Source organism: Leptodactylus fuscus, chromosome 4, assembly GCF_031893055.1.
Source record: "Leptodactylus fuscus isolate aLepFus1 chromosome 4, aLepFus1.hap2, whole genome shotgun sequence".
NCBI classification, from domain to species: Eukaryota; Metazoa; Chordata; class Amphibia; order Anura; family Leptodactylidae; genus Leptodactylus; species Leptodactylus fuscus.
In genome coordinates this window covers 111,817,458-111,839,072 of record NC_134268.1, presented here as the reverse complement: position 1 = coordinate 111,839,072, position 21,615 = coordinate 111,817,458, and the positions used below count along the sequence as shown (strand labels likewise).

Here is a 21,615-nt window from a genome sequence, read left to right as displayed (position 1 = left end):
GAGAACATGGCCTCAGATATCGTTGGGGATTTCCCACCAAGCTCCTGATACCTCGCAACGGAGTGATCCATTCTGTACCTTCACTGGAGGCTGGGCTGTTCCTTTTGGAAAAATGGAAATTGTCCCCTGTTGATCCCCCCCTCCCCCCTCCCCTCCATGGCCAAGGATCCCGCTCGTCCTTCCCATGTGCCTAAGGACTAGCTCACGGTGGATAACTCGCAGTGACTTGCCATATCTCTGTAGAGTGGTGCCAATGGTGTCTTACTTCTGTTTGGGTTATGGTTTAGGGCGATATAATTGCCTTGCAAATGTTCACTCTCACTGACTGCTAAGATACACAATTTCATCTCCCCCCTATGCATATAGATTATTCGGTGTTTTTTGACACTATGATGCTGTGTTTGTATTTTTCATTATTCATGTATGTTATTTGGTTTAACATTTGTTTCATTTTCATTATGCTTCACTTATCTATGCTCTGTAAGGTTCCAAGGGTGGGTTTAGTTGCCTGCCTCTTTCCAATCATTCACAATGGTACTCCAGGTCTCATCCCTAAATGTCAGGGGTCTGAATAGTCCCTTTAAGAGGAGTACAGTTTGGAGGGAAGGACGTTGTCTCCGTTGTGACATTCTTTTTTTGCAAGAAACCCATTTCCACTAATATAAGAGCCCCAAATTCACAAATCCCTCTTTCCCCACATATTTCAAGCCTCTTGTAAAGCCAAGCGCAAAGGAGTACTGATTGCGATCAGAGATTTGGTAGCTTTTTCCTTGGAATCGGTCCTGTCTGATCCTAAGGGCCGGTATCTGGGCCTTAACTGTTTAACAATGTCTGATATACTCTGGTCACAGTATACCTCCCCAACCGTGGTCAAGCTTCCTACTGGAAGTCTATACTCACTAAAGTGCAGACCTTTGCTATTGGAATGTTGATAATTGGGGGTGACTTTAATTGTTTGGTTGACAACTCCCTGGACTCCTCTAATCTGCTCAGGCATTCCCCGATTTTGACTCCCTCCTTGGTAGACCAGGGACTATATGAGGTCTGGCGATGCCAACACGGAGGGATTATACTGTAGTTTCTTCTCCCATGCTTCTTCCTCCTACTCGAGGATAGACTTTTTCTCGCCCATAAGGTGTACATGCAGGGGATTCTCATTCAGGCATATGCATCGTGTCAAGAAAGAAAGCTCTAGGGAAGTTGATGCGGTTCTTTGATCCCTGACCTCTTTTTCTGCGGGCAACAAACTTAACCCTAACCCTGTACTGTCTGCCGAGATTAGGAATCTTCAACTCAAGCTGCAGGGTTTGCTGGCATATCAGCAGGATTTGGCCTTCAAAAGGTTCCAGTGCCAGGCGTGTGTACATAGTAACAAGGCGAGAGCCTTCCTAGCCAGAAAAATTAAACAGGCCAGGCCTAAGTCTCGCATAGCCTTTTTACTTAACAGCCAAGGGGGTAAAATAGTTGATCCATGCCATATAGCCAATCAGTTCCGTTCTTACTATAGCTCTTTATACAACCTGGATGATTCGGGAACGTACCAGCCCACTAGGCATGAGATTAATCAATTCCTGGATTCGGTGTCTCTCCCCCAGATCTTAAAAAAAAATATATGCAACAATGGTCCTGGAACAGCTCAAAGTTAGCTGGGCTGAGTCGTCTGATTGGAGATGGACAGACATAGAGGAAACATTGTAGGAAGCCCCGCTCATGAGTCTTCTTCACTCCAGGGACTCCGGTCCTTCCTGTATCCAGGCCCCTCTGTTGAGCATTAAATCCTCTACTTGGGCTTGGAGATATCTCCTGTCACACACTGCCATTGAGGACCTGGTCCCCTTGATAAAATGCCTCTGCTTTACATGACCACATTCCTTCCCCAGCTGAAAGTCCATGGTTGGATTGATAGAGGTCTCTATAGCATTTCACAATTATATGATAATGACTGCCTCAAATCTTTCGCTATCTTGCGTACTGAGTTTGATCTCCCTAGCAATGATTTTTTTTAAGTACCTCCAAATTCAGCACCTTCTACAAACTCTTGGAGCCTCGAGACTTGTTTTTCCAAGACTAGCCTTTCGGTTATGGAGACAGTCTCCTCCTGCCTGAGGTGGCACCTCTGCATTCTATAGTTTTCTCTTGACTCCATCTATGCAGGTCAAACCCCTATGCCTATTGCATTGGGAAGCCGACCTAGCCAGAACCATTCCCCTGACGGAGTGGCATGAAGCCTTTGGATTTGTTAAGAAGGTGTCCAGGGGTTCTTCCCATTGGGAGACGGGCAAAAAATTATGCTGTACTGGTATAGGACTCCTGTTCAATTGGCTCATATGAATCCCTCTACCTCAAGGCTATGTTGGCGGGGCTGCGGTCGTGTAGGCTCAGTTATTCATATGTGGTGGGAGTGTCACCCAATTCAGGCGTTTTGGGTAGCTGTGTTTCAGTTCATGCCTTCCATTGTTGGTCTCCCTGTTCCTCCCTCCCCAGGGTTAGCACTGTTTTTCTTGGATCCTGGCTCTTTTCCAACGGGTACGCAGGTTGTCTTGAGTTAAATCCTAGCGGCTAGGTCCATGATTGCCCAACAATGGAAATCAGCATTATGTTTGACTGTAAACGAGTTGTTCCATCATGTCAACCAAGCTTTTATACTGGAGCATATGCTGGCAAGTAAAGGGCACACTTTTTCTAAATTTAAGACCAAATGGACCCTTTGGTCTTCTTATGTAAGGAACAAAAGGGACTCCCAACCCCAGATTTTGCCTCCTTCCTCTGGAGCTCCCTGATAGCAGCTTTTCTTAATTGAGTTAGTGGTGACTGTACCGCTGGGCACCTCCTTAGTCTCTTGACCAAGATTTAAATTTTATATGCTGTGAAGCTGAGTTGGACGTAGATATGTGTTATTTCTACTATGTTGTTGCGGTTGTTGTTATTTTACTGTTTTCTCACAGCCTCCCTCCCCCTTTCTTCCCTTCCCTCCCTTTCCTTTTGCCCGGCTCCCCGATCCAGTTGAAGCGACCTTGATTTGTCGACGGAAAGAATTGTACTTACTCATGTGGTGTGCAGTTGTTCTTATTCTTCAACTGTACACTGGTATTGTATTTCTGTTTAATACGTATGATGTCCCTCCTTCCATGCTATATTTATGGTCTGTTGTAGGTAGCGTGTTATTATTTTCCCTGCATTCTTTTTCCTTTCCTGTATTTGAAAAAAAATTTCTCAATAAAAACTAAATTTTAAATAAATAGATTTTTGTTTGACAGGGCTTTAGGTAAGGCGAATATGTCCAAACTAGCTTTTAGGAGAAGAACTTGTAGACATATGTTGAGGAGAAGTAGAAATCTTGCCCATAGAAGACTTGGATGATTGGAATCTTTCATTTATTTCTGTTTCTTTCAATATGACTGGAGGATGTAATATAGTTGGGTTGGTTCAGAATATTTATCTCCTTGTAATAAGAGAGAAGAGAGATGAGAGAAACTCAAACCCAAGATTCTTCTTGGGTTTGGCCTGAAGGAGAGAAGAAGTCTGTTAGTTTCCTTGTCGGAGTTCTTCTTCTTCTGTTGGTCATGGTAGAGTAATAAGTGGCATATACAGCTTGCATAGAATAAGTTTGGTCAAGTACTGCTGTGGAACTGCGTAATACAGGTCGATCAGGTTAAGCTAATTAAGCATTTTCAGCTCCTTTTCACTACAGGCCGAGCCACTGACCTGATGGATGTGTATCAGTGGTCAGGGCATTAAGATCCCTTTAAATTACTCTGGCAAACTAATCGGCTGTTAATCCAAATACAGGATATAGGTGATAATATAATGTAATATATCACAAGATTAGATTCCAGTGTATAGAACCAATGTGTTGGAACACTTTGGGAAGATTTTGTAACTACCGTAGTGTTGTTGGAGACTATGATTATATGACCAGTGAGGAAATATAGCTTTTAGATCAAGATAGTGAGCAAAGGTGAAAAAGGCTGTGATGAGAGGTTTCTAGCACCTTTGGGACATAAATGCTATGGTCACTGGGTCATGGATTCGGGTCAATGGAGGCACTTGAACTGGATTATTTCTATGCAGACCGACAGGGAAGTTATATTCCTAAAGCGAACAAGAATGTTAGAGATAGCGGTGCCGAGAGGTGTGGTACAGTGAGGGTGCATTCAGACTACGTAACGCCGGGCGTGTATGAGAGCCGTACACGCCGGCATTACGGCAGACTGCCGAACACTTCCCATTCACTTCAATGGGAGCGCTCGTAAACGCCGCTGTTACGAGCGCTCCCATTGAAGTGAATGGGAAGTGTTCGGCAGTCTGCCGTAATGCCGGCGTGTACGGCTCTCATACACGCCCGGCGTTACGTAGTCTGAATGCACCCTGAAACTGTTTTGGTGGAGTAATGGAGGTACCAGAGCGGAACTCATAGTAAGTGATATGAGGATCAGTATAGTGAGCTGGCGTTGATAAATCAGTGCAGGCGCTGAAGATACTTTTGCATGTAATGTCGCTTCAGTCAGTGAGAGAAGGAAGAATAAACCTTGTCTCTCTATACAGTGAGAAAGTGTTTCATAGAATTTGGCAGTGAATTTGGAACTTCTCTCAACTACGGAGATTTCTCACTTGTAGATGTAAATTGATGTATGTACACACAGTGGGAAAAAAAAGCAACAACATGCTACTTTGAGGGCAAATTTTGCAAAAATAATTTTCAAGTGCTATGTGTATATTTGCAAAACCCCCAACTAAGGTCTACAGTTTGGAAACTAGACCTCTTACTAAATGTATCCTTCCTTATCCCCCTTCTGGAACATATTTTTGCACTTCTGCATCTTCCTCTATTTCGTTTGTGTGACTTAAACTTGGAAAGTGTTACCCTGGAACAATATAGGCACTTTCAATTCCAGAAGTATTAGTATTAGATTCTTCATAGCTACCTAATGAAATTCAGCTGTCCTAGCTTCCCTGTTAGTAAGCGATCGAGGAACCTGACTGAGGCAATGGTGCGCATGCCCACAGAGAGGGCTCTGAGTGCCCACTCTGGCACATTTGCTATACGTTCGCTACAATCATCCTAGGATAAACTCAGCTACTCTTGCACAATTTGTACATTGTAATGCCGTATGGTGCCCCTTTAATTGGAAGGTCTTGGCAAAATTTAAGCTTCCCTTTGAAACTGGTCAGGGACTAGTGACTGACCTAATTTTGAATAGGTGGTCAGAGTTGTAGGCATTTGAGGTAAACACTGTGCATTATCATTATAATGCAGAAACTTCAGCATAATTTTTTTCATATGTAGTCCAATATTGTCTAATATTTAGTTTCTTCACTATGCTCATATGCAACACAAGACCCTAGAATCATCTCTGCTGCATTATGGGAGTCCACCTTAGGAGCCTAGCATATTTTGTTTGACATTATACTGTGTGGAAGAGGCACTATGGAACATTATACTGTGTGAGGGGCCACCATGTGACATTTTGTTGTGTGCATGGGCCGCTATGGGACATTATACGGTGTGAGGGGCCACTATGTGACATTTTGTTGTGTGCATGGGCCACTGTGAGACATTATACTGTATGCAGGGGCCGCTATGGGACATTATACTGTGTGCAGGGGCCGCTATGGGACATTATAATGTGTGCAGGGGCCGCTATGGGACATTATACTGTGTGCAGGGGCCGCTATGGGACATTATAATGTGTGCAGGGGCCGCTATGGGACATTATAATGTGTGCAGGGGCCGCTATGGGACATTATACTGTGTGCAGGGGCCGCTATGGGACATTATACTGTGTGAGGGGCCACTATGGGACATTATACTGTGTGCAGGGGCCGCTATGGGACATTATAATGTGTGCAGGGGCCGCTATGGGACATTATACTGTGTGCAGGGGCCGCTATGGGACATTATAATGTGTGCAGGGGCCGCTATGGGACATTATACTGTGTGCAGGGGCCGCTATGGGACATTATACTGTGTGAGGGGCCACTATGGGACATTATACTGTGTGCAGGGGCCGCTATGGAACATTATACTGTGTGCAGGGGCCGCTATAGGACATTATACTGTGTGCAGGGGCCGCTATAGGACATTATACAGTGTGCAGGGGCCACTATGGGACATTATACTGTGTGTAGTGTCTGTCAAACTCTGCTATGTCTGCTTATAACACCTAAACTAAAATGTTTATTCACTGGTATTCTGTCCACATTGACATGTCCTATATACTTGCTAAAAGTGGTAGAAACCTCCAATATATATGGAGATCTTTGATGTCAGACATAATAAGAATCCATCTATTGTATGAAGGGTGATAAACATACGTTTCAGTCTAATTTCTTACATTAAATTCTAAAATTAAACAGGGAGGACATTTATTTTATTTTATTTTTAGATTTGCTTATCTAAAGATAGGAATTTTTTTTAAAAGATACTGGTTTTATTTTGAGTGCCACAATAAAGTCCCACTTGTAGCAGAAAAGAATAAAAAAAATCCAACATATAAAACAAATAAGTATTCACCTTTAGAATTTAATTATACAAGGTAGAATTTGGCTGTGAGTATTCAGGCATCTGCAAACCTTGATCCTGAAAAGATGTGACAGCTGTAGATGATCTTCTCTGTGTATTAGATGCAGCACAGCTACAGTACATTCCCTATTATCCCTATTTGTCTGTCTAGGCAGATTTTTGGAGGACTAAAGAACTTGCTGAACATTTATAGAGCGCATACAGACAAAAATACAAAAAGAAACCATAATTCTATAATGGATGCATAGCAAATGGCTCTGGCGTGTGGTGCTTTGTCCCAGATGCATCAAACAGCTCAGTTGCCTTTGGAGGAAAAGTTGAATTTGTCAGCAGTAAAATTGTACTTTAGTGGAAAAAAAAATACAGTTTGTCCGCTATGTCACTAACAACCCTTACCTCAACATACAATTGTTTTAGAAGCCTTTTGGTCATGGTAGATGCCATTTTTAGTGATGTGACTGGTTTATGTGTATCATATATACACCTCTTTGCAGTCTACCTCTACTTACCCTTCTTCATGGCTTCCATTTGTAATGCAAATCATTAAACACAGCCATATCCATTTCACAACCGATATCACCAGTTCTAGATGGAAACCATTGACTTACAAGGAAGTCTGATGGCTACTACATTTTTGATGGCAAAAATAATGCTGCATGAAGTGTCATTTTCTCCTGCCTTGGACAGAGAATCTAACTGCGGTGCTAACATAGTGTTGTATGTATTTGTCGACTGCACAAAATGTATAGTTATCATTATCAAGGAATTTGATAGCAATAAAAATAATAATATGGTTGTGTATATTCACAGTTATTAAAAAAAAAAAAAATACTTTAAAAAGGATAAATTACTATGACTATTGTGGCTCCAGTTATAATTGTATTGCTGAAAACTTTTCTACTACATGATTTTGAAAAACTTTTTTTAATTACTATAAGGAAATGACTTTTGTATGAATGCTTATACAGTATTGCTGCAGCGATTCTATAATTATCTTCCAGATAATTAGTTATGGTTTGTTACTTTTTATAACATAGCGTAGCATTTCAATTGTTCCTCTAAATTTAATTTACTTTGAGAAGCTGTAACATTTTCTTACATTATTTCACTATGGACAAATCATAGATATAGATGTGCAGTATACATGCATAGCAAAGCTCCTAGTATCCTGCACCATGAGATTCTGTCATGGAAGATACAATATCATACAAATATATTGAAAATAATTTTTGTGGTGGGGAGGGGTTAAAGGAAAACATTAAGAACAACTGAAACTTTCTTGTGTGTTCCACACAAGGATTTTTTATGAGGCAATATTTTGGTTTTAGATCTGAACTAGTCATTTTGTTTCTTGTTCTGTTATAGCAACAGAAAACCAAATATAACGAAGAGCTGAATTTCTGAAATCAAGGACACATATACCCAAGAGACCCTATTGTCCTTATATTGACATCCATTGGGTTTCCAATATTGTGTCTATCAATTTACCAGACAAAATAGTGTGAAATGCTGCACTAATTTACAGGAAATGATTGCATCTGCAATGAAAGTAGGTCTTACTTGTTTGACCTATTTTCAATGATCGATAGTAACGTCAGTCACACAGAGTTATGTGAATTATGCTATAACAACTCACAGCTGTCATTGTCAGACTTAACATCACATTGTCTTATTTATTAACCTACTTTTGAAAGTAGTCCAATGAACTCAAATAGCATGGACCACATGATCTAAACTAACCGACAAGAGCTGAAAGCTGCCATTGCTTGGTTTTATATAGGACAGGAAAATCATACCATTAGTAAAAGAGAAGCAAAGTTATTGTTTATTTTTATGTTAATGAATATATATATATATATATATATATATATATATATATATATATATATATATATATTATTTTTACAGGGTCTAGTATTTACAGGACAACTTCAGATTTGATGAACTTATTTTAATTTTTTTTTTTTTTAAATAACTACATTTTTAACACTTTATTGTATTTCAATGACTGAGCTTAGTTTTAGGGGGATGTTCACATTACCAGTGGTTAACTTTAAAACCCATTCAAATGAATGGGTTTTAAAGCCGTCACCTGTCCAGTTTTCCTGGGTGGACAGGGGTGGTAGTGTGAACGCTCCTTAAGCTAGTGAAAAGGTTAATACTAACCCTCACTATTACACCCATTTTCAATGCCACCAACAGAGTCAAACCATGTGAAGTGATGGATGATTCTTGAGGCTTCCACTGGAGTGGGAAGAGTTGATAAATATGGACATTCATACCTTGATAATACTAGCCAACAGCTGCTGTGTGTACCTGTAAGATTACGAAAAAGTTGGGGGGGGGGGGTGTCCAATAGTAGTAGTAGCATTTACTCTATCAAACAGCATACATGTCATATACTGGGCTCACAGTCCAGTTCACTAAAAAAAAAACATGCGACCTCCATGAAACAGAAACAGAATGAGCAAAAGTAGCAAAATTCGGAGAAATGGTAATATTTGTGGTTCCTATTCACTACATTCCTGAATTATTGCCATGCAATGGCCCAGGCAACATTTGCATAATGTAGTTCTTTAGTCGTATTCAATAAATGAGAAGAGGTAACAGTGTCATCAAACATACAGTGGAAAAGAGTTTAAGTGAGAGTTCATGTGCAAAACGATCATTTGTACTACAGTATCCATTTAACCTATATCTATTCCATATTCTATTCTTCTAAATAATGTAAAGGGATATCTTTCTTAGCCATTCAGGAGACTTCAGTAAACACAAATATTCCTATCTATATTCACATATTATGAAATTTACATAACGCAATAACTATACAACGTATAAATTGTTTTAATTATTGCTATAACGTCCACCGCTTCCTCTAATAAGGGTGTGTACTGCCATGTTTGTTCACCTTCAATAAATATATTTTTAGCTGAATTAATGTACAGTACCGTAAGCAAATAATGAAGACATTGCGTAATGGCGTAGCGATATAAAGTATAGTAAGTGACTATTATGCCATCCCATTTAGTTTTATATAAAGCTTAACTTCATTATATTGTGCGTTGACACTTGATGTTGATATAAATGACAGCGCTTTAGTATCTTGGTTAGTCTGTTTTTATAACCTGCGGTATTTATATGAATATATCTGCCCATTAGGCGGTTAGTTGTGAGTAGAGACACTCCAAATAAAAAACTTTTTTTTTATGAAGAACGTAATAAAACAATAAGTGATCTCAAGCTATGCTTTTATACTGGACAAAATGGAATACAAATTTTGAATCACGTAAACCAAATCTATTAATACTGTTGTTATTATCTTATTTACTTCTGTTTTCCCCACAGACTATATTATTGTATTAAAATCATTTAGCCATTAAGCAAGTTGTAAAAACAGGTTTATTTCTTAAAAATAAATACAAAAATATAAATATAAAACATTGGCAAGATACTATTTGATGAAATGACATTCTACTAACATATATTTCCACCAGCTGCATCACACTTAACATCAAATGTACATTTCAGTAAATTTTAATGTACATAATGTATCAGAATATCAGAAAAATTCATTTCCTTGTTCCTTCAAGAAAAAAAAAAAAAAGCAAAGACAAACAAACTTGCTGCAAATGAAAAGGCAGCCAATTACCCAATAGAAGCAATGTATATATGAGTTTGTACGAGGAAGTAGTCTTCTGTTCAAGTTTTCAGACTGATCATTTGATAGACAGACAACATAGTAACCATGGCATTCAATCCACAGTTTGCAATTAACATTAGCCATACTCTAGGGTGATAGTCTACATAGAATAAAAACTGATTAAATAAATCAACGTGGTAAAAAGTTTTTTTTTTTCTTCCTTTTTCTTTTTAATGTGTTATTGTTATTATATTAACACTGTGCCAAGTGTCAGAAAAATGTATTTTAAAATTGTTAATATTATTTCCAAGTGCCCGCATATTTATTCCACTTTGAAATAAAAAAGGGTGGTGACATATTTTTTTCAAGTTAGGAATCTTTATCACTTTCCCCGTTGCCATACATTTCAGCTAGTTTGTTGAAACGTGGACCCCATTCTTTGAGGTATTCATAGTTTTGGTCCCCTTCTGTAGTACTAGACTCTAGAGAACTTAGAGATTCGGCTATAGAATCATTGCCTTCATATGCATATGTTGCGAGTGAATCATATGGTGGTGCGGTAGGATCATTATCATGCTCTTTTAACCTTTGGTTAATAAAATCACGAACATCTGTATTGTCTGGGGCAGAAGCAGTTCTCCGGGGTAACAACAAATTTTCAGGAATAATGTCTCTACGATGTTTCTTATCATCCATAGCACCAGGATTTCTAAGAGTGCCAATGTCAAAAGCTTGTGTGTCTTCTTCTCCACCACCTTCATCGTTATAACTGACAATATTGTCTCTGATGTCCTCTTTAGACAAAACCAATGGCTCCTTCTTTCTCTGCCTTTTCAGAGCGGCAAACAGTACCACGATAACTGCGGAATAGACAGACAACAAAAACCTTAATAAATATGTTACATGATTCAGATGATGAGACTCATTCATAACATGACAACATATAAAAAGGCATGTTCATATATGTATATCACTTTTCTCTCCTGTGTCATGTGACAATGCCATAGGGAAAGAATGAAAATAATTGATCTTATAGTGCAGTCAGGTTTATGTCTACTGGCATATCCTCAAGCTGGGAAGAGAGATATTGCAGGCATGTAATACTGGCAAAGTTTTCACCATATATCAGTGGTATCCTGATCAATCCGGCTCAAGCAAAAAGGTATAGGGCAATGACAACTGTTATGTGAGAACAAAGTCTAAAAATAACATCAGCACATTCTATGTTATCCAGTCCTCAACAATGATATTTATATTTAGGGTAACCAAATAGATGGGATAGAAACTAAGCAGCTGTACAATACAGAATTTCCAATTACTCAACTTAAACATCTCTCATATCTCAGCAAATAAAGTGAAGATAATATCAATTAAAATCTAAGTGTTATTAAAAAGTGGTGTGTATATATATATATATATATATATATATATATATACTAGAGATGAGCGAACAGTGTTCTATCGAACACATGTTCGATCGGATATCAGGGTGTTCGCCATGTTCGAATCGAATCGAACACCACGTGGTAAAGTGCGCCAAAATTCGATTCCCCTCCCACCTTCCCTGGCGCCTTTTTTGCACCAATAACAGCGCAGGGGAGGTGGGACAGGAACTACGACACTGGGGGCATTGAAAAAAATTGGAAAAAGTCATTGGCTGCCGAAATCAGGTGACCTCCATTTTAGACGAATAGTGGATTTCAAATCCGGGTCATATGAGAATGTGAACTTTGTGACTATGAGACAGGGATAGCTGTACAGGCAGGGATAGCTAGGGATAACCTTTATTTAGGGGGGAATGTTATTAAAAATAACTTTTTGGGGCTCTATCGGGTGTGTAATTGTGATTTTTGTGAGATAAACTTTTTCCCATAGGGATGCATTGGCCAGCGCTGATTGGCCGAATTCCGTACTCTGGCCAATCAGTGCTGGCCAATGCATTCTATTAGCTTGATGAAGCAGAGTGTGCACAAGGGTTCAAGCGCACCCTCGGCTCTGATGTAGCAGAGCCGAGGCTGCACAAGGGTTCAAGCGCACCCTCGGCTCTGATGTAGGAGAGCCGAGGGTGCACTTGAACCCTTGTGCACCCTCAGCTCTGCTACATCAGAGCCGAGGGTGCGCTTGAACCCTTGTGCAGCCTCGGCTCTGCTACATCAGAGCCGAGGGTGCGCTTGAACCCTTGTGCACACTCTGCTTCATCAAGCTAATAGAATGCATTGGCCAGCACTGATTGGCCAGAGTACGGAATTCGGCCAATCAGCGCTGGCCAATGCATTCTATTAGCCCGATGAAGTAGAGCTGAATGTGTGTGCTAAGCACACACATTCAGCACTGCTTCATCACGCCAATACAATGCATTAGCCAGTGCTGATTGGCCAGAGTACGGAATTCGGCCAATCAGCGCTGGCTCTGCTGGAGGAGGCGGAGTCTAAGATCGCTCCACACCAGTCTCCATTCAGGTCCGACCTTAGACTCCGCCTCCTCCAGCAGAGCCAGCGCTGATTGGCCGAATTCCGTACTCTGGCCAATCAGCACTGGCTAATGCATTGTATTGGCTTGATGAAGCAGTGCTGAATGTGTGTGCTTAGCACACACATTCAGCTCTACTTCATCGGGCTAATAGAATGCATTGGCCAATCAGCGCTGGCCAATGCATTCTATTAGCGTGAACTGAGTTTGCACAGGGGTTCTAGTGCACCCTCGGCTCTGCTACATCAGATTGCTACATCTGATGTAGCAGTGCCGAGTGTGCATCAGATGTGTAGTTGAGCAAAACTGACTCAGCACTGCTAAGTCTGCATTCGCATAGGAATGCATTGGCCAGCCTTCGGCCAATCAGCGCTGGCTCTGCCGGAGGAGGCGGAGTCTAAGGTCGGACCTGAATGGAGACTGGTGTGGAGCGATCTTAGACTCCGCCTCCTCCAGCAGAGCCAGCGCTGATTGGCCGAATTCCGTACTCTGGCCAATCAGCACTGGCTAATGCATTGTATTGGCTTGATGAAGCAGTGCTGAATGTGTGTGCTTAGCACACACATTCAGCTCTACTTCATCGGGCTAATAGAATGCATTGGCCAGCGCTGATTGGCCGAATTCCGTACTCTGGCCAATCAGCACTGGCTAATGCATTGTATTGGCTTGATGAAGCAGTGCTGAATGTGTGTGCTTAGCACACACATTCAGCTCTACTTCATCGGGCTAATAGAATGCATTGGCCAATCAGCGCTGGCCAATGCATTCTATTAGCGTGAACTGAGTTTGCACAGGGGTTCTAGTGCACCCTCGGCTCTGCTACATCAGATTGCTACATCTGATGTAGCAGTGCCGAGTGTGCATCAGATGTGTAGTTGAGCAAAACTGACTCAGCACTGCTAAGTCTGCATTCGCATAGGAATGCATTGGCCAGCCTTCGGCCAATCAGCGCTGGCTCTGCCGGAGGAGGCGGAGTCTAAGGTCGGACCTGAATGGAGACTGGTGTGGAGCTATCTTAGACTCCGCCTCCTCCAGCAGAGCCAGCGCTGATTGGTCGAGTTCCGTACTCTGGCCAATCAGCACTGGCCAATGCATTTCTATGGGGAAAAGTTAGCTTGCGAAAATCGCAAACTGACAGGGATTTCCATGAAATAAAGTGACTTTTATGCCCCCAGACATGCTTCCCCTGCTGTCCCAGTGTCATTCCAGGGTGTTGGTATCATTTCCTGGGGTGTCATAGTGGACTTGGTGACCCTCCAGACACGAATTTGGGTTTCCCCCTTAACGAGTTTATGTTCCCCATAGACTATAATGGGGTTCGAAACCCATTCGAACACTCGAACAGTGAGCGGCTGTTCGAATCGAATTTCGAACCTCGAACATTTTAGTGTTCGCTCATCTCTAATATATATATATATATATATATATATATATAGCCATCTTTAAAATGTATTTGTTTCTTGAAGCTAGGTAGTATAATAAATCACTTTTTTCTAACCTGTTTTTACTGTCAGATTTTAGACTTATTTTCTTTTCTATTTTCTGTACATGAATATTGGGGGCCGCCATCTTGCCTTAGTTTCTCCTTTGCACTGCTAAAAGCATTTAGTGATATTCTTTATAGTTTAGTCATGACCATAGACAGGTATAATCTGGAGTTGACTTATTGAGGTCTGTAGGAGAGATGAGGTGCGCAGGAGGGGGAGTACATAAGCTGTGACATCAATGATGAGAGTTATGTGGTGTTTTATATAGAGGTGTTACCTTCTCTTGTAATCTTATCTGTTTCATAAAAAAATGACTGCTATAAAGAAAACCTCTACAGATTTGACCCAATAAGTAAAGCGTTTTGATTGTCCTGTATTTCCATATATTAAAGGAATTATTTCATAGTATCTATATCTGGAGTGATTTGAATAAATAGATTTTGACTGTATTCTAATGTATAGTCAGTAGAGTGTAGGAGGCAAAGTCTTGGCTGTTCAACTGTACCGGCTGTCATGATATCATATTAGATATGACACTACACATACTAGATACAATTTTAACTATATATTAATATAAAAAATATATTTTAATGTATTTCCCCCACTATTTAGTGAAATATGTCCTAAATACATTTCAATATCGCTATCACTTTATACAGCAAGCTCAGGTTTTTAACAATTTTACAAAGGTTCCTTGTCTCTCAAGAGGACATGGCCGCCAGTGTCTGCCTGCGGCCTCTCCATGGGGTAACCATTTTTTCTGCTCGACACAAAGTCAGACATGCAGGACTTTGTGTCCTGCAGAGAGGCCACAGGTGGACACCGACGGTCACCTTTAAAGCTGACGGCCGGGAAGCCGTCCCCGGTTCAGTTTCTCGGGGCTGAGGGCGGAAACCCGGTGAAGAGGCAAAAGGCGGACACTGGACACAAGTGTCAATGCCCCCTTACATGTTTTTGATATTATCATTACCTTAGATTATTTTTCCAATATACTTTCTGCATCAATTCCTCACGGTTTTCTAGATTTCGGTTTGCTGTCATTCATTCTGTTACTTCTAGAGGATAAAACTCTGACTATGGTCATGTGACTTACGGTCCAAGGTCATGTGATGAGCACACAGGTGCACAGCTGATTACCAGGCAGATGTCTGATTACTGTGCTGTGACTATAACGAGTGGCACCTGTGTGCTCATCACATGACCATGCACCGTATATCACATGACCATGGACCGCAAATCACATGACCATGGTCAGAGTTTTATCCACTAGAAGTAACAGTATGAATGACAGCAAGCAGAGATCTAGAAAACCGTGAGGAATTGATGCAGAAAGTATATTGCAAAATTGTATATCTTTCTCTTGTACATTTGTTTGTCAATATTGGTCTGAAAGTGGCCAACCCCTTTAAGGTATGACTTTCTTTAAGTCACATATCTATTAGAGATGAGCGAACACTAAAATGTTCGAGGTTCGAAATTCGATTCGAACAGCCGCTCAATGTTCGTGTGTTCGAACGGGTTTCGAACCCCATTATAGTCTATGGGGAACAGATACTCGTTAAGGGGGAAACCCAAATCCGTGTCTGGAGGGTCACCAAGTCCACTATGACACCCCAGGAAATGATGCCAACACCTCTGGAATGACACTGGGACAGCAGGGGAAGCATGTCTGGGGGCATCTAACACACCAAAGACCCTCTATTACCCCAACATCACAGCCTAACAACTACACACTTTACACACTCAATACCACCTCTCTGACAGTAGGAAAACACCTTGAAACATGTGTATTTGGCACTTGCAGTGAGGAGAGCTTGTCACCAGCAGTGAATTTGGCCCTTGTAGTAAGTTGAGGTTGGCACCAACATTTGTTTTGAAAATCAGGGTGGATTGAGCCTCTAACCAGCAGAGTTTGGGCAAATTCATGGTGGAGGGAGCCTCTAAAAACCCCAGTTTGGACCAATTCATGGTGGAGGGAGCCTCTAACCAGCCCAGTTTGGGCAAATTCATGGTGGAGGGAGCCTCTAAAAAACCCAGTTTGGACCAATTCATGGTGGAGGGAGCCTCTAACCAGCCCAGTTTGGGCAAATTCATGGTGGAGGGAGCCTCTAACCAGCCCAGTTTGGACCAATTAATGGTGGAGGGAGCCTCTAACCAGCCCAGTTTGGACCAATTAATGGTGGAGGGAGCCTCTAACCACCCCAGTTTGGACCAATTCATGGTGGAGGGAGCCTCTAAACAGCCCAGTTTGGGCAAATTCATGGTGGAGGGAGCCTCTAAAAAACCCAGTTTGGACCAATTCATGGTGGAGGGAGCCTCTAACCAGCCCAGTTTGGACCAATTAATGGTGGAGGGAGCCTCTAAACAGCCAAGTTTGGACCAATTCATGGTGGAGGGAGCCTCTAAAAACCCCAGTTTGGACCAATTCATGGTGGAGGGAGCCTCTAACCAGCCCAGTTTGGGCAAATTCATGGTGGAGGGAGCCTCTAAACAGCCCAGTTTGGGCAAATTCATGGTGGAGGGAGCCTCTAACCAGCCCAGTTTGGACCAATTAATGGTGGAGGGAGCCTCTAACCAGCCCAGTTTGGACCAATTAATGGTGGAGGGAGCCTCTAACCAGCCCAGTTTGGACCAATTAATGGTGGAGGGAGCCTCTAACCACCCCAGTTTGGACCAATTCATGGTGGAGGGAGCCTCTAACCAGCCCAGTTTGGACCAATTAATGGTGGAGGGAGCCTCTAAACAGCCAAGTTTTGGGAAATTCATGGTGGAGGGAGCCTCTAACCAGCCCAGTTTGGACCAATTAATGGTGGAGGGAGCCTCTAAACAGCCAAGTTTGGACCAATTCATGGTGGAGGGAGCCTCTAACCAGCCCAATTTGGACCAATTAATGGTGGAGGGAGCCTCTAAACAGCCAAGTTTTGGGAAATTCATGGTGGAGGGAGCCTCTAACCAGCCCAGTGTGGGCAAATTCATGGTGGAGGGAGCCTCTAACCAGCCCAGTTTGGGCAAATTCATGGTGGAGGGAGCCTCTAAACAGCCCAGTTTGGGCAAATTCATGGTGGAGGGAGCCTCTAACCAGCCCAGTTTGGACCAATTCATGGTGGAGGGAGCCTCTAACCAGCCCAGTTTGGACCAATTCATGGTGGAGGGAGCCTCTAACCAGCCCAGTTTGGACCAATTCATGGTGGAGGGAGCCTCTAACCAGCCCAGTTTGGACCAATTCATGGTGGAGGGAGCCTCTAAACAGCCCAGTTTGGGCAAATTCATGGTGGAGGGAGCCTCTAAAAAACCCAGTTTGGACCAATTCATGGTGGAGGGAGCCTCTAATTAGCCCAGTTTGGACCAATTAATTGTGGAGGGAGCCTCTAACCAGCCCAGTTTGGACCAATTAATGGTGGAGGGAGCCTCTAACCACCCCAGTTTGGACCAATTAATGGTGGAGGGAGCCTCTAACCACCCCAGTTTGGACCAATTCATGGTGGAGGGAGCCTCTAACCAGCCCAGTTTGGACCAATTCATGGTGGAGGGAGCCTCTAAAAAACCCAGTTTGGACCAATTCATGGTGGAGGGAGCCTCTAAACAGCCCAGTTTGGGCAAATTCATGGTGGAGGGAGCCTCTAACCACCCCAGTTTGGACCAATTCATGGTGGAGGGAGCCTCTAAACAGCCAAGTTTGGACCAATTCATGGTGAAGGGAGCCTCTAAAAACCCGTTTGGACCAATTCATGGTGGAGGGAGCCTCTAACCAGCCCAGTTTGGGCAAATTCATGGTGGAGGGAGCCTCTAAACAGCCCAGTTTGGGCAAATTCATGGTGGAGGGAGCCTCTAACCAGCCCAGTTTGGACCAATTCATGGTGGAGGGAGCCTCTAACCAGCCCAGTTTGGACCAATTCATGGTGGAGGGAGCCTCTAACCAGCCCAGTTTGGACCAATTCATGGTGGAGGGAGCCTCTAACCAGCCCAGTTTGGACCAATTCATGGTGGAGGGAGCCTCTAAACAGCCCAGTTTGGGCAAATTCATGGTGGAGGGAGCCTCTAACCACCCCAGTTTGGGCAAATTCATGGTGGAGGGAGCCTCTAACCAGCCCAGTTTGGACCAATTAATGGTGGAGGGAGCCTCTAAACAGCCAAGTTTTGGGAAATTCATGGTGGAGGGAGCCTCTAACCAGCCCAGTTTGGACCAATTCATGGTGGAGGGAGCCTCTAAACAGCCCAGTTTGGGCAAATTAATGGTGGAGGGAGCCTCTAAACAGCCAAGTTTTGGGAAATTCATGGTGGAGGGAGCCTCTAACCAGCCCAGTTTGGACCAATTCATGGTGGAGGGAGCCTCTAAACAGCCCAGTTTGGGCAAATTCATGGTGGAGGGAGCCTCTAAACAGCCCAGTTTGGGCAAATTCATGGTGGAGGGAGCCTCTAACCAGCCCAGTTTGGACCAATTCATGGTGGAGGGAGCCTCTAAACAGCCAAGTTTTGGGAAATTCATGGTGGAGGGAGCCTCTAACCAGCCCAGTTTGGACCAATTAATGGTGGAGGGAGCCTCTAACCACCCCAGTTTGGACCAATTCATGGTGGAGGGAGCCTCTAAACAGCCAAGTTTCGACCAATTCATGGTGGAGGGAGCCTCTAAAAACCCCAGTTTGGACCAATTCATGGTGGAGGGAGCCTCTAACCAGCCCAGTTTGGGCAAATTCATGGTGGAGGGAGCCTCTAAAAAACCCAGTTTGGACCAATTCATGGTGGAGGGAGCCTCTAATTAGCCCAGTTTGGACCAATTAATTGTGGAGGGAGCCTCTAACCAGCCCAGTTTGGACCAATTAATGGTGGAGGGAGCCTCTAACCACCCCAGTTTGGACCAATTAATGGTGGAGGGAGCCTCTAACCTGCCCAGTTTGGACCAATTAATGGTGGAGGGAGCCTCTAACCACCCCAGTTTGGACCAATTCATGGTGGAGGGAGCCTCTAACCAGCCCAGTTTGGACCAATTCATGGTGGAGGGAGCCTCTAATTAGCCCAGTTTGGACCAATTAATTGTGGAGGGAGCCTCTAACCAGCCCAGTTTGGACCAATTAATGGTGGAGGGAGCCTCTAACCACCCCAGTTTGGGCAAATTCATGGTGGAGGGAGCCTCTAACCAGCCCAGTTTGGACCAATTAATGGTGGAGGGAGCCTCTAAACAGCCAAGTTTTGGGAAATTCATGGTGGAGGGAGCCTCTAACCAGCCCAGTTTGGACCAATTCATGGTGGAGGGAGCCTCTAAAAACCCCAGTTTGGACCAATTCATGGTGGAGGGAGCCTCTAAACAGCCCAGTTTGGGCAAATTCATGGTGGAGGGAGCCTCTAACCAGCAGAGTTGGTAGAAATCAGGGTGGAGGGAGCCTCTAACCAGCAGAGTTGGGGGAAATCAGGGTGGAGGGAGCCTAGTATTAGCAGAATTGTGCAACGCTTATGGTGGATGAGTATGAGGATGCGGAGGAATTGGAGAGGTTGAGTACAGACATGGAGTTTCATGTTGGGGTGCTTTACACAGGTGGGCACAAAAATGACGGCTCTACCCAGTGGTGGTTCATTTTTATCAAAGTGAGCCGGTCGGCACTCTCAGCTGACAGACGGGTGCGCTTGTCAGTGATGATGCCACCGGCTGCACTGAACACCCTCTCAGATAGGACGCTGGCGGCAGGACAGGACAGCACCTCCAAGGCATATAGGGCAAGTTCAAGCCACAGGTCCAACTTCGACACCCAATACGTGTAGGGCGCAGAGGGGTCGGAGAGGGCAGGGCTGTGGTCGGAAAGGTATTCCCGCAACATGCGCCTATACTTCTCACGCCTGGTGACACTAGGACCCTCCGTGGCGGCACTTTGGCGAGGGGGTGCCATCAAGGTGTCCCAGACCTTAGACAGTGTGCCCCTCGTTTGTGTGGACCGGTGAGAACTTGGTTGCCTACTGGAGGAACTGCCCTCCCTGCCGCCAACGTCACATGCTGGAAACATCTCCATCATATTCTGCACCAATTGCCTGTGGCAAGCATTGATGCGATTGGCCCTCCCCTCTACCGGAATAAAAGACGAGATGTTGTTTTTATACCGGGGGTCAAGGATAGCAAAGATCCAGTACTGGTTGTCCTCCATGATTTTGACAATACGCTTGTCGGTTGTAAAGCACCCCAACATGAACTCAGCCATGTCTGCCACAGTGTTAGTTGGCATGACTCCTCTGGCCCCACCGGAAAGTTCAATCTCCATTTCCTCCTCATCCTCCATGTCTACCCATCCGCGCTGCAACAATGGGACGATTCGAAGTTGCCCGGAAGCCTCCTGTATCACCATCACATCATCGGACAACTCTTCTTCCTCCTCCTCCTCCTCCTCCTCCTCCATTAAACGCAGTGAAGCGGACAGATGTGTGGACCTACTCTCCAGCTGTGACGGATCGGATGCTATCCCTAACTCCTCTGTGTGATCTGAGTTATCCCTGATGTCAATCAGGGATTCTCTCAGAACACACAAGAGCGGGATTGTAAGGCTCACCATCGCATCCTCAGAGCTCACCCTCCTTGTGGACTCCTCAAAGACCCGTAGGATGTCACAAAGGTCTCTCATCCATGGCCACTCATGGATGTGAAACTGAGGCAGCTGACTTTGTGGCACCCTAGGGTTTTGTAGCTGGTATTCCATCAAAGGTCTCTGCTGCTCAACCACTCTATTCAACATCTGAAACGTTGAGTTCCAGCGTGTGGGGACGTCGCACAAAAGCCGGTGTTGTGGCACATGCAGGCGTTGCTGGAGAGATTTTAAGCTAGCAGCGGCTACTGTCGACTTGCGAAAGTGGGCGCACATGCGCCGCACTTTCACCAGTAGCTCTGGAACATTGGGGTAGCTCTTTAGGAAACGTTGCACCACTAGGTTGAAGACGTGGGCCAGGCATGGAACATGTTGGAGTCCGGCAAGCTCCAGAGCTGCTACCAGGTTCCGGCCGTTATCACAAACGACCATGCCTGGGCCCAGGTGCAGCGGCTCAAACCATATTGCCGTCTCATCGAGGAGGGCATCCCTCACCTCGGAGGCAGTGTGCTGTCTGTCCCCCAAGCTGATCAGCTTCAGCACAGCCTGCTGACGTCTACCAACGCCAGTGCTGCAACGTTTCCAACTCGTAGCTGGGGTCAATCTAACAGCGGAGGAGGAGGCGGTGGCGGAGGAGGAGGCGGTGGCGGAGGAGGAGGCGGTAGAGGAGGAGGAGGAGGGGGGTGTTCTTCTCGTGTCCCTGCCAGGAATGTTAGGCGGGGAGACGAGGTACACGGGCCAGTTTGGGAAGCAGTCCCAGCCTCAACTACATTCACCCAGTGTGCCGTCAGTGAAATGTAGCGTCCCTGTCCGCATGCACTTGTCCACGCGTCGGTGGTCAAGTGGACCTTTGTGCAAAGCGCGGAACTAAGGGCCCGCCTGATGTTGAGTGACACGTGCTGGTGCAAGGCGGGGACGGCACACCGGGAGAAG

General features: G+C 44.1%; 1 protein-coding gene across 4 annotated transcripts in view; it reads right to left on the bottom strand.

Annotated features, from left to right (window-relative positions):
• Window positions 1–9,904: 9,904 nt before the first annotated feature.
• Window positions 9,905–21,615, bottom strand: part of LOC142200509 (cadherin-10-like) — a 329,196-nt gene continuing 317,485 nt past the window's right edge. For all 4 annotated transcript variants that reach the window (XM_075270932.1, XM_075270929.1, XM_075270930.1 and 1 more), the window contains exon 12: window positions 9,905–11,023. In XM_075270932.1, coding sequence (XP_075127033.1) covers window positions 10,533–11,023 — 491 coding nt within the window. In that variant the 3' untranslated portion in view covers window positions 9,905–10,532. The remainder of the gene's footprint in view (window positions 11,024–21,615) is intronic.